The 12,216-nt window shown below is 50.6% G+C and overlaps 1 protein-coding gene across 1 annotated transcript in view; it reads right to left on the minus strand.

Annotated features, from left to right (window-relative positions):
* Positions 1–114: 114 nt before the first annotated feature.
* Positions 115–12,216, minus strand: part of CREB3L3 (cAMP responsive element binding protein 3 like 3) — a 38,956-nt gene continuing 26,854 nt past the window's right edge. Inside the window, exons 6-14 of the mRNA XM_054717504.1 lie at positions 9,308–9,436; positions 8,628–8,925; positions 7,654–7,766; positions 5,449–5,586; positions 4,786–4,892; positions 2,982–3,050; positions 1,419–1,503; positions 1,104–1,200; positions 115–900 (exon numbers count right to left, since the gene is read on the minus strand). Of these exons, the coding sequence (XP_054573479.1) occupies positions 587–900; positions 1,104–1,200; positions 1,419–1,503; positions 2,982–3,050; positions 4,786–4,892; positions 5,449–5,586; positions 7,654–7,766; positions 8,628–8,925; positions 9,308–9,436 (1,350 nt within the window). The 3' untranslated portion in view covers positions 115–586. The remainder of the gene's footprint in view (positions 901–1,103; positions 1,201–1,418; positions 1,504–2,981; positions 3,051–4,785; positions 4,893–5,448; positions 5,587–7,653; positions 7,767–8,627; positions 8,926–9,307; positions 9,437–12,216) is intronic.

A 12,216-nucleotide genomic window follows, 5' to 3' on the forward strand; every position in this document is an offset into this window, starting at 1 on the left:
CCTGGGGTTGCCCCACCTTACTCCCCCATCCCAGGCTTGCCCAGCCCCACCTTCTGGGGGTTGGGGAGCCCCAGACTCCAGCCTCTACCTAGTTACACTTCCACACCAGCCGTGTTCTGTTGCAATATTTTATTAAGGATCACGGCAGTCAGAGAAGGTGGAGGATGGCCACGGCCCGAAGTTCAGAGCCCAGCCACAGCTTAGGGGCCAGGCTCCCTGCAGTCTCAGTCACTTCCTCCTCCCTGTGTGTGAAGGGACGGGGAGGAGTCCCCAGGCAGCGCAATTGTTGAGGCATGTGTGTGTATGTCTGTCAGGGTCTGTGGCTTACTCTGTATGTATCTGCCTCTTTGTTCTGTGCCTGGGTCTGTGTGTATTTCTCAGGCTTTGTGGCCTTAGGGTTGCCCTGGGTCTGAGCATCAGTTTCTGCTCCTGTGTCTGGGTCCCCGGGTATGTAGCTGTGTTTATGCATCTCCATCCTGGCATCTCCACAGGGGTCTCTGTCTCACCTCCAGTCCCCTGCCTCCGCTCCAGCGCCCACCACAGTGCCCCTGAGCAGAGGGGCCTGGAGTCGACATCCAGGTGGTACTCACAGCTCCTCCCCCACCGCCTCTAGCCCCACGAGACCTGAGCTGAGTGCTGGCTCAGATGAGGCCCAGTCCAGCAGGGTGGCCCGGCTCAGCTCCTCTGCCCAGTTGCCCTGGATCAGGGTCGATTTGTTCAGCTCCTCCGTCGAGTTTTCCAGAGGCAGCATGTCCTGGGATTTCCAGTGCACCCTGGGGCTGCCTGGAGACCCTCCCTGAGGTGCGCCAGCCTCGGCCTGAGGTCCTGGGGCCTCGGAACCTGGCATGGTGTCGGGAGCCACACGGGAAGCTGCGTCGTTGTGCAAAGTTCTGGAGAAGACTGAGTGAGGGTTGGGGGTTCATGAGGGGTGGGGTAGGAAGATTGGTGTTCCTTCTTTCCTTATCTCCCAGCTTCAGGGAGCAATTGCATGGGGGGCTCCTTCCCCCTCCCCCAGAGGCCCAATATTAGGACGTGAGAAGCTATGGGGATGCTGTCCATGATGCAGCCCAGAGGGGACCCCAAAGTGACACTGGCCCACCTACCTCGCACAGGTGTGAAGTCTCCGGCGCTCTCGGCTTTGTTGAGGGCAAAAGGGCTGATGGAGGGGAGGACGATGAGGGCAAAAGAGAGCAGCAGGACCTGCCAGAGATGGGGGTGGGGTCACCCCATCCCTCCACTATCCCTGTAAGCACACCCATCTTATGGGCAGGGAAACAGGCCCAGAAGACTGGATTATGCTTGAACTGGGGCCAGGGCCATGCTACTCACACTCACCTTTCCCCCTCCCACAGGCCAGTCTGCCAAGGCTGAGGAACCCCTTTATCCTGGGGGCCATCAGAGCAGGGGGTAGGACTCACCGCTATGCAGGTGCCTGCCTGGGCTGTCTTGCTGGTGGACTGGACTACAATGGCCTGGAGTTTCTTCAGCTGCTCCAAGAGGGACCTTAGTGGAATGAGCAGCCTTGGCTGAGCCCTACAGGGCCTTAACCTGGTTCTCTGTTCATTTCTTGGGTTCCCCAGCATAACTGATGTCTGAATTCTGTCCACCCCTCAAGGCCCCCCTGCTCTTACAAGGCCCCCCTCCCTCTGCTTTGGTAAATCTCCAATGACATCCCACCCACTTCTCTGCCACCCATCCAGGCCTCCAGGATCACTCACCTGGACGCCAACTCAAGCCTCCTCTCTGGTCCCCCTCATATCTATCCCCTCCCCCCCCAGCCTCCCCCTACTTCTCTTGCCCTCACTCAGCAACTAGGGGACGCTTTCCAAATGTAAAACAGCTTCTCCCAACCCTCTCAGGGCTCCCACCTCCCTCAAGTCCTCTCTGCAACTGAAGCCCTGAACAACTTGCCGCCCTCACTCACTCTGCTCCAGCCACACTGGGCCCCAGGACCTTTGCACAGGCTATTCCCTCTAAGGACACTGTTCCCCCAGGTGTCTTGGCAGCTGGTTTTTATCTCATCCCATTAGGCCTCATCTCAACACTTTATCTGATCTTCCTGTCTAAAATAGCCCAACAGTCCTGGCTGGGTAACAAAGTTGGTTAGAGTGCTGTCCCAATATTCCAAGGTTGTGGGTTTGATCCCTGGTCAGAGCACATACAAGAATCAACCAAAGGCCCTAGCCAGTTTGGTTCAGTGGATAGAGTATTGGCCTGTGGACTGAAGGGTCCCGGGTTCAATTCCAGTCAAAGGTATATGCCCAGTTGTGGGCTTGATCCCAAGTAGGGGGCATGTAGGAGGCAGCTGATCAAAGATTCTCATCATTGATGTTTCTATCTCCCTCTTCCTCCTCTCTGAAATCAATAAAAACATATATTTTTTAAAAAAGAATCAACCAATGAATGCATAAATAAGTGGAACAACAAATCATTGTTTCTCTCAAATCAATATAAAATAGCCCTTCACCCTACTTTGTTTTTCTTCCTACAAACTATCACTATTTGTATGACCTTTTATATATTTTTGTTTGTCTTGAGTATGTCTGCCACTAGACTGTGAGTTCTTTAAGTGGAGGGACTGTGTCTTCTTTGTTCATTTGTGGCCCCAGTGCCCAGAACTATGATGCAGAGGAGATGCTAAATAAACTGACTAAGTGGATGCACCCCTTAGATGGAATTATGTGTAGTTCTCCAATACACCATGTCCTCAGGCCATTCATATGCCATTTCCTCTACTGAGAGTAGTTTCCCCCATGAACTCTTATACATCTTTTAAGACCCCAAATCCAAATCCCCTCTGCTATGCAGCCTGCCTCCTTTCTAGGTGGAATCCTTACCCGTGCCCCCCCCTCCTTTACCCCCTCCCCCTGCCTGCCCTGCTATCACAGAAGTTGCCCCCTGCCCCACATTGTTCACCTCTCCTGCAAGGGATTTAGGGGCCGGTTCCCCCTGTCCTCTGCCCTGGCTGGACCAAGACTCACTGGTTCTGCTTCTCGAGATGCAAGACTTTCCTCTGAAGCTCCTGGTTCTGGGCAGTACAGGCCGACATCCTGCAGGGACAATGTCACAGTGACATTCAGAGTATGCCTGCCACCAACTGCCCAGTCACCTCTTCCTGTGAGGCTCCACTTTATAGGCAGGGAACCCAGGGCCAAAGAGGGGAAGTCACTCATTCCAAGTCACCCTGGGAAGTCTCTGAGGGCCAGAATTGAACCCATGTCTGCCAGGTTTCTAGGTCCCATCTCTGCATTGGTGTGGGGGGCTTCATTCAAGTCTGAGCCCCCACAATTGGGATGGAATGCCAAAGTCAGGCAGTGGTGCTTCCAGAGGATGAAATAGCAGGGAGGCTGGGAGTCCAAGGAGAACCAAGTTACACTCCTCACCATCCCTGTGACCTTGAGCCTCTCAGCTCTCTGACCGGACCTCAGTCCCCTCATTGGTAAAATTGGGTTACAGTTATTTAGTTCACAGAGGGGTTGGGAGAACGGCATGAAGCAAATTTGAGTAGGGGTTTGGCAGATTGCATTTGAGGAACAAGACAACGATTATTGTTCCATCTAGGGTTCTGATGGAACACCTTTCCCATCTGCTTGCATCTGTGAAAATGGTCGTGGCCCAGACCACTCAGATGTGGAGTTTAAATACTCAGATCACAGCATGAGGATGTGTCAGTCCTCATATCACAACCAGGGAAGAGAAGAAATCCCCTCTCTGAAAGGTCCTCTCTAAATAACTCACGAGATAAAGAAGAATTAGAGAAAACCTAGGGTCCACATGGCAATGACAGTAGTACAAATCAAAATGTGTGAGATGCAGCTAAGGTGGTGCTAAGAGGGAAATTAAAGCCTTAATTCAGCTCAATCAACTAAACGACAGCATAAAATCCACCCCCACCCCCACATACAAAAAGCCAGTCTAAAAAGGACATAACAAGCTTACAGTAGAGATGAAAGAACTCGAAAAGAAAAATACAATTGGATGGGAGGGAAAGCCAGAAATCCATTCTTTGCAAAGAATAATAAAATACAAACTTCTGGAAAGATTGATAAAAAAGATAAAGAGAAGGCATAAATAAACAAATGAATTATTAAGAAGGGCATAATTATAGCCCAGCCAGTGTTGCTCAGTGGTTGAGCATCGACCCATGAACCAGGAGGTCACAGTTTGATTCCTGGTCAGGGCACAGGCCCAGATTTCAGACTCAATCCCCAGCGGGGGGTGTGCAGGAGGCAGCCAATTGATGTTGATGTTTCTCTCTCATTTATGTTTCTCTTTCTCTCCCTCTCCCTCTAAAATCAATAAAAACATTTTAAAATAATAGGAGAGAACTATAAGCCATTTTATGTCAATAAATTTGAGATCGGCATCTTCACAAAAAAAATATAACATCCCAAAACTGACCCAGGAATAAGTCGGAAACCCAAATAGACCTGTAACATTCCATAAAGTCATTCTTGGCAGTCACAACAGCTCTGAGGACCAGTGATCTCAATCAGGGAAGTGAGCATCCCATATCCCATGATCTGGCACGGAGCCAGACAAGATGGCTCTGTGCTCTCTCTTTTGGTACCACATATTATAGGGGACAAAGGGACCCTGAAACCCTTCCCTGAGCCAACTCTATGCATATTCCGTTCTTGCAACTCACATGAAAAAAGGTCTCTCCTGGAGAGGGAAGACGACTCTAATTTTGTCAGGCCTTAAAAAACTGTGACTTTAGGCCCATTACATCCCTTTCTCTGGGCCTCAGTTTCCTCCCTGAGTATGCCCAGGACCCAGCCTTACCGAGTTTCCAGGCCATCAATATATTCCTTCTTCTTTTTACGGCTTTCTTGGGCAGACTGTTTGTTCCGGATTTTCCGGCGGATTTTTTTCAGGACTCGCTCCTCATACTGCCACGTGACATGGGGAACAGGCTGAGTCAGGCTGGAGGGTCTACTCTGTTGTCTGGACCCCACAATTTCACCCAGTCTCTTCCCAGGGGAGCCATCCCAGACCCGGGGACGTGGGGGCAGACTCCTGATGATTTCAAGACCAGCTTTCCTACCCCACTAAATTCTTGTAGAGTCTCCAGGAGAGTCCTGGGTCCTGGAATCTATCCAGCTCCTATTCCCAGTTAGTAACGTGCTACCAAACTCTGTGTATGGTGCAATTGCGCCACCTTCTGGTCATACCTGAGACCAGTGCTTTTCATGGGGGCCAGCTGATACCAACACTAATGTCTTCCAATTGGAATGGCAAACTCAGGTGTTGATATTACGTGAAAGGGCTGGGTGAAAACTGTGGCCAGACAGAGAGGTCTCACTAAGTTGGCTTTTTGGATGACTTTTTTACTCTGGTTGTAGACACGTCCAACCATTTTAGTGTGGGAGGCCTAAAGGTGAGACTCATGAGCAGCTAGCTGCAGGAAGTGGGGAAGACTCTGAGCCAAGGGCCTCACCATCTCACCTTGGTGAGGGGTAGCTGGGTAGGCAGTGTGATGCCTTCTTTGGCCAACAGTTTCTTCTCGTCCTCTGTCAGCACTAGTTCCTGGCAGTGCCCAGTCCCAGGTCTCAACAGGTGGGGGGCTGCCAAAGAATGCTGTTGCTATGGAAAAAACAGGGCAATTGCATTGGGGGCAGAGAGAGTGACAGCCTTTGGGAAATGAAAGAGGCATCAGATTTGAGAAACAATCCATCTGCTGTAGAGTCCCCACTAGCCAGCACACAGCCCTTTGACCCAGCAATTCCACTTCCAAGAATTGATCTTACAGATACCCTCCCACATATGCAAAAGAAGGGACATACAGGATTTTTATTCACTTAACAAAGTCACTAGACAGCTATTTATAGCCACCTACTACATTCCAGGCACCATTCTGGGCTGTGCACATTCATTGTAACACTGTCTGCAATGGCAAAGGATTGGAAGCAATGAAAATATCCAGCAAATAAGGCACGACCCATTTGTACAATGGAGTATTACACAACTCTGAAAAGGGATGGCTCTCCATGTCATGCTATGGAGCAATCCCCATAATAAACTGTCAACTTAAAAAGGGGGGGGGGGGCAAACCATTGTTGCATGTGGCCTGCTACTTTTTATATTAAACTTTTTTTTAAAGGTATCTCTTTGGAAAAAAATTGAACCTGTGTGGGGAGCTGGGTGTCTGGGAAACTGGGGTGAGAAGGTGGTTCTCCCAATCTACTCATTTGTTTTGTTGGAACTTGGACTGTGTGAATGCACTTCCCTAGTCAAAATAGTTTTAGTTAAATTTAAATTATTATAGATAAACATTAAAAATGAAAGAATCTTGTCATCAGAATGTTTAAGTCTTAGAAATGTCAGATTTCTAAGGAATGGGAGACTCGGGCATAAAGGAGATTGGGGCAGTCTGTCATTCTTTGGATCAAACTTCACTACCTAGAACTCCAGTTCATTGATTAGTCCAACCATTTTCTCTCCAGGGTCCAAGCCTCAGTGTGTTCATCAGTAAAATGGGGATAAGGTCTCCCACATCTTAAGGTTGTTGACATGAAGAACAATGATACTGAACTTGATGCATTTACAAAACCCAGTAAGCATTTCCAAAGCAATCATTCTCCTTGTCTATCCTTCAAGGCCACTAGAGTTCCACTTCCTCTAAGATGCCCTCCAGGACCTGCAATGACCCTCCAGCCTCTCTCCCTTCTTGGTACACTTTCATGAGCAGTCAGTTTTCCCATCTTGACCGTGAGATCCCCAGAGGCTGAGCACACGGCTGGTGCTCACCCCACATCTTTCAAGTTGGGAGGGGCATTTTGGTCTAGCCTCGAGCTTGTCAGGATGACTTTTGGTATCAGACAAACTGGAGTTCAAATCCTACTGGGCTACTTGTTTGCTGTGTCACTTGGATTTAACCTCTCTGGGCCTTGACTTTCTCTGGGCCTTGAGGGATAAGGGCACTAATTGGGTTGTCAGATCTGGTTTAGAGGAACTTGAAGCCCTTGGTCAGCATGCAATGGGCCCAACAGGCCCGCCCAGGAATAGAGCCTGCAGCAGCTGGGTGGCTAAAGGCAAATTAACTTCTCTATGCCCATTTCTTTATATGTAAAATTAACATAATATGAGTCCCTGCCTGGCCAGGGTGGGTCAGTGGTTGAGCATCAACCTACAAACCAAGGAGGTCACAGTTTGATTCCTGGTCAGAGCACAGGCCTGGGTTTCAGTTTGATTCCTGGTCAGAGCACAGGCCTGGGTACTCCAGTAGGGGGAGTACAGGAGGCAGCTGATAGATGATTCTCATCTCTTTCGCCCTCTCCCTTCCTCTCTGAAACCAATAAAAACTATTTTTAAAAATATATAATATGATCCCCAATCTTCAGAGTTATTGTAAATTAAAAGATTATACATTTAAAGCATTTAGAAGAATGCCTGGTCTATAGTAGGTGCTTAGTAAGTTTTAGTTGTTTTTTGTTTTTGTTTTTACTACCACTATAGTAGATAGTGTCCCAGCTCAGGAGATAGAGAACTCAGGACTGGAACCCACAGACTTGCTTTGGATATGACCCTGGACAAATACAGCCTTTGTCTGTGACTCAGTTTTTCAGTCTCTGAAATGGGGATGTTGGGGCTCCGTGCACCCCAGCGGCCTCCCAGCTCTGATGCTTGGGAGTTGGGGTAGAGGCTGCTCACCAGGTCTCCACCACTGCCGGAGAGGAGGAGGTCTTTCACCGTGAGGTTGCAGCTTGGGGGCGAGACTGCCAGCTCAGCCTGCTCCTCAGGATAGAGGCCGGGGTTCCACATTTCTAACCAGAGCAGATGGGGACAAAGACAGGGAGAGTGTCAGGTGGGGGAAGCTGACCTCCCAGCTTCTACCTGCCTCCTCCACCTAGGCTTCCAGGATTGACTCCAATGTGCTAAGGATTTTGGGTACAACTTGGGGCCCCAAGGCCTGGGTTGAAGGGGACAGACACAGCTGGTGCCTCAGTCTCCCCTCTCTGGAAGATAGAAACCCAAATCCATCAGGACATTGTTGAGGGACCCACTGCCAATCAGGAGAGAGAGGCTGTTATTGCCCAGGATTCCAGACTGGATTTACAGCCAGCCAGGCCTTATCTCCCTTTGGGGCAGGGACCAGGTCTGATTCACCTCAGGTTCCCTCCCACCTGTGCCCTGCCCACCGTAAGTGAGCTGCTCTCCAGAGCACAGACTTTAGAGTCTCATTCTCACTGAGTGAAACGTGTGCCCTTGGGTAAGTAACTAAACCTCTCTGAGCCTCAGTTTCTTCAGCTCTCCAATGGGATTCCTAAGAGCTCCCACTCCATTGCAAGGCTCAAAGGACAAAGGATGCCCTACTGGGGTGTCTTCTGCATAAGGCCTCTCCCAAGAGGAGGCCTTGACCACTGGGATCCATGACCTCTCACTTTCATGGAGCATCTACTATGACCCAGGCATGGGAGGTACAAAGACAAGGTTGGCAGCATGACACCTGGTGTCACAGCCAGCCTGTCGTGGGTGCATCCCAGCTATGTGGCTTTGACTTGTTGCTTAACCTCATGGGAACTCGGTTTCACCATCTAGAAAATGGGCCCATGAGAGCATCCATCTCAAAAGGAGGGGTATGTGTGTAATGAGGTAAGGGCAGCGAGAAAAGACACAGAACTCACCCAGGTCTATGGCCACAGAGGCCTCGAGCACTTGGGCCACTGGCCCAAGAGGCCTGTTGGGGCTGTGGGGGATAGGAAGGTAGGAGGGGCAGAGCCCCTTGCCAGACTCCGAGAAATGGCAGCCGGCCGGGGTGGTGGTGGGCACATTGTGTGGAGGGGTATCCTGGGGGTCGGAGGGCAGATCTTCAGAGATGCCGCTGTCACTGTCCGCAGGAGACCAGAGAGGAGAGCTTGGCGCTGAGTCTCCAGAACCCAAGATACAGTTGAGGAAATCATCAGAGTCCGGGGCTGGCAGGACCTGCTGGCATGAGGGGGTGGGGCGGGAATGAGGAGGTCTGTGCTTTGCTCTGGATTGCTGTGTGACTGTGGGCAAGCCACTGACCCTCTCTGGGCCTCACTTGTCCTTTCTACCAGAATGAAGGCTTGTGGGGCTTGAACACAATCATGTTCCATGAGAACACCATCCGGCCTGGTCAAGGCACGAGCCCTGAGTTTGAGTTTGGACCCAACTCCAAACTGCTGTGTGGCCCAGACAAGTTACTAAACCTCGGACCGATGCTGCCTGCCCCTTGGGGTAGCTGAGAGGTTCGACGCAATACTGTGCTTTGCTGAAATTACACACCATGAGCCGGAAATGCTACCGAGCTGAGTGGAGTTCTAGCTGCAGTGGGGGGCCTCACCTGGTCTCCAACGTGGCCCCAGTCCTCCCCCAGATCTTCATGTCTCAGAATTCCATCCTGTCGATCAAACAGGAGGTCCAGGAGCTCCAGGCTGTCGATGGGGCCCATGGGACAGGTGGCAGAAGCCATCTGGGGAAGGACGGGACAGGCATGAGGGTCACACAGCCCCTCTCCTCCCCATCTCCCACCTGCATACCCCCCAGGCCTGTCCAGCTCAAGTTCAATTCCCACTCAATCCCTAGGCCTGGCTTCCACCTCCAAATCAGTGCTGAGGGGCTGACCCAGAGTTCCCAGGGCGGGATGAGAGCCGGTTGCTTTTAAAAGTGCTAGACAGATGTACACACGAGGACAATCAGCCTGCTCACTCCCTGGAGGCTGATAGAATTGGCCCTCTCATTCTCAGCCTGCCCATGTCCTCCCTCCTGGGGAGGGGGGGACCGGGGAGAAGTAAGAGCAGCCCTGGAACGGAGGCATGGCTTTGGTCACTGCATTCTCTCTGGGCCTTTCTTCCCATCTGTGCCATGAGGTGGGGGTTCCTTCCAACTCTGGGAGCTTAGGGAGAGTTTCCTGGCATAGACCTCCCCTCCACCTACGGACCCAGGCAGGGCTCACCTTTCCAGCGGGTAAATCTCCATTCATGAGCCCGGCCAGCTCTGCCTCCAGCTACTTTCCGTGTCCCAGATCGGTAGAGGCTCACCCCAAGTCTTGTTCCTGTCTGTGGATCTGTCTCCCCACCCCCAAAAGATGCTGAAATAGTCCTGGGGTGCTCCCAGCCAACCCCCAGCTGCTGATTGGGGGACAGGCAAGATGGACAGGGTAAAGGGCCAGTGATACCAGGGCAGGCTGGGGGAGGGGAGAGAAGACCCGTTATCTTGATGTTTTGTGCTTTTCCTGCAGGCGAGGGGCAAAGGCCAAAGTCTGGGGTGCCTCCGCTCTGCCATGACCTCTTCCCTACTTTAGGGACTGTTTCTTATCAGAGTCCTAGACGTCGGGATAAAGGAGAGTCCAGGGCTCCTGGCCGGTCCAGCCCACTCCTAAAGGACAGAACAGGAGGACCACCCAGATCCTTGCTGAAGCAGTTCTCTCTGCAGGAGCTCCCTCCCCTCATCACAGCTGGCAACCTCCTACCACCCTCCAAGCCCTCCAGGGCTGAACCCCTGTAACCAATTCCTTCTGGAATCTTCTATCATTAATTTATTCAACAACTATTTACTGAGCCAAACTTGTTTCCACCTCAGGGCCTTTGCATTTGCAGTTCCCTCTATCTGGAACTCCCCTCTCCTCCACCCCTGACTCAGTCACTGTGCCCACTTATTCATGAATGTTTGATATTTGTGAATCAGCCCAGATGGCTGCGAGCCCATCTCTGACCCCAGCAGAGAGAAGACCACTCCCCATGTATCTTTATCAGATCCTTGTCTTCACTGAACTCATTATTTAAAATGTTCTTACTTAAAAAAATAATAATAAAAAAAAAATAAAATAAAATGTTCTTACTTGTGTATTAACTTGCTTGGTGTCTTCCCTCAGTTCTCTCCTCCCCACTGTACCCAGAATGGAAGGGCCTTAGGGGCTAGAATAGAGACTCTGTGTTCTCTGCTGGGTCCTCGGTGTCCAGGAAATGCCTGGCACACAGTAGGTGCTCAATCAACTCTTCCTCATTGAGCACCAACCATCATTTTAGGCACTAGGGGTGAGGCAGTGAACGAGCTAGACCATAAACGTATAAATACACCGGTAAACAGGTAAATGGGATAAGTACTACTGAAAAACTAAGCGAAACCATGATAAAGGGCAACTGAAGACTAGAAAAAGCCCCTTTTAGAAGGTGACATTTAAGTACAGCCCTTAATGATGAGAGAGAGACAGCCATGGAAGATCTAGGGGGAGGATGTTTCAGGCAAAAAAAAAAAAAAAAAAAATAGCACACGCAGAGGCCCTGGGAGGGCTGTGCTGGCAAGTGGGAGAAGAGTGAGGGGCTGGGGTGCCTGCAGCAGAGTGAGGAGGAGGGAGGGAGGGAGCGGTAAGGACGGGGAGGGCACAGGAGCAGGTTGTGCAGGGCTCTTTGGGCTGAGGCAGGAGTTTGGCTTACACTAAATATAGCAAGAAGCTGTTGATGCCCAGCCGGTGTGGCTCAGTTGGCTTAGCTTCGTCCCATGCACCAAGAGGTTGCTGGTTCGATTCCCAGTCAGGGCACATGCCCAGGTTGTGGGCTGGATCCCTGGTAGGAGGCATTCAGGAGGCAGCCAATTGATGACTCCCATCAATGTTTCTCTCTCTCTACCTCTCTCTATAAAATCAATTAAAAAATTTTTTTTTAAAGACAGAGATTCTTGCCGTAACTGGTTTGGCTCAGTGGATAGAGCGTCGCCCTCTGGACTGAAGGGTCCCAGGTTCGATTCCAGTCAAGGGCATGTACCTTGGTTGCGGGCACACCCCCAGTAGGGGGTGTGCAGGAGGCAGCTGGTCGATGTTTCTCTCTCATCGATGTTTCTAACTCTCTGTCCCTCTCCCTTCTTCTCTGTAAAAAAATCAATAAAATATTTTTTTAAATAAATAAAAGACAGAGATACTTAAAAAAAAAAAAAAAAGGAAGCTGTTGAGAACTTAGTGAATACATGGCTACATCAAGACTTCTGTATGGCTGAAACCGGTTTGGCTCAGTGGATAGAGCGTCGGTCTGCGGACTGGAGGGTCCCAGGTTCGATTCCGGTCAAGGGCATGTGCATTGGTTGCGGGCATATCCCCAGTGGGGGGTGTGCAGGAGGCAGCTGGTCGATGTTTCTCTCTCATCGATGTATCTAGCTCTCTATCCCTCTCCCTTCCTCTCTGTAAAAATTCAATAAAATATATTATACAAAAAATACAAGACTTCTGTATGCCAGGCATGATGCTAACAGCTAGGTTTA

This window comes from Eptesicus fuscus, chromosome 6 (genome assembly GCF_027574615.1).
Source record: "Eptesicus fuscus isolate TK198812 chromosome 6, DD_ASM_mEF_20220401, whole genome shotgun sequence".
NCBI classification, from domain to species: Eukaryota; Metazoa; Chordata; class Mammalia; order Chiroptera; family Vespertilionidae; genus Eptesicus; species Eptesicus fuscus.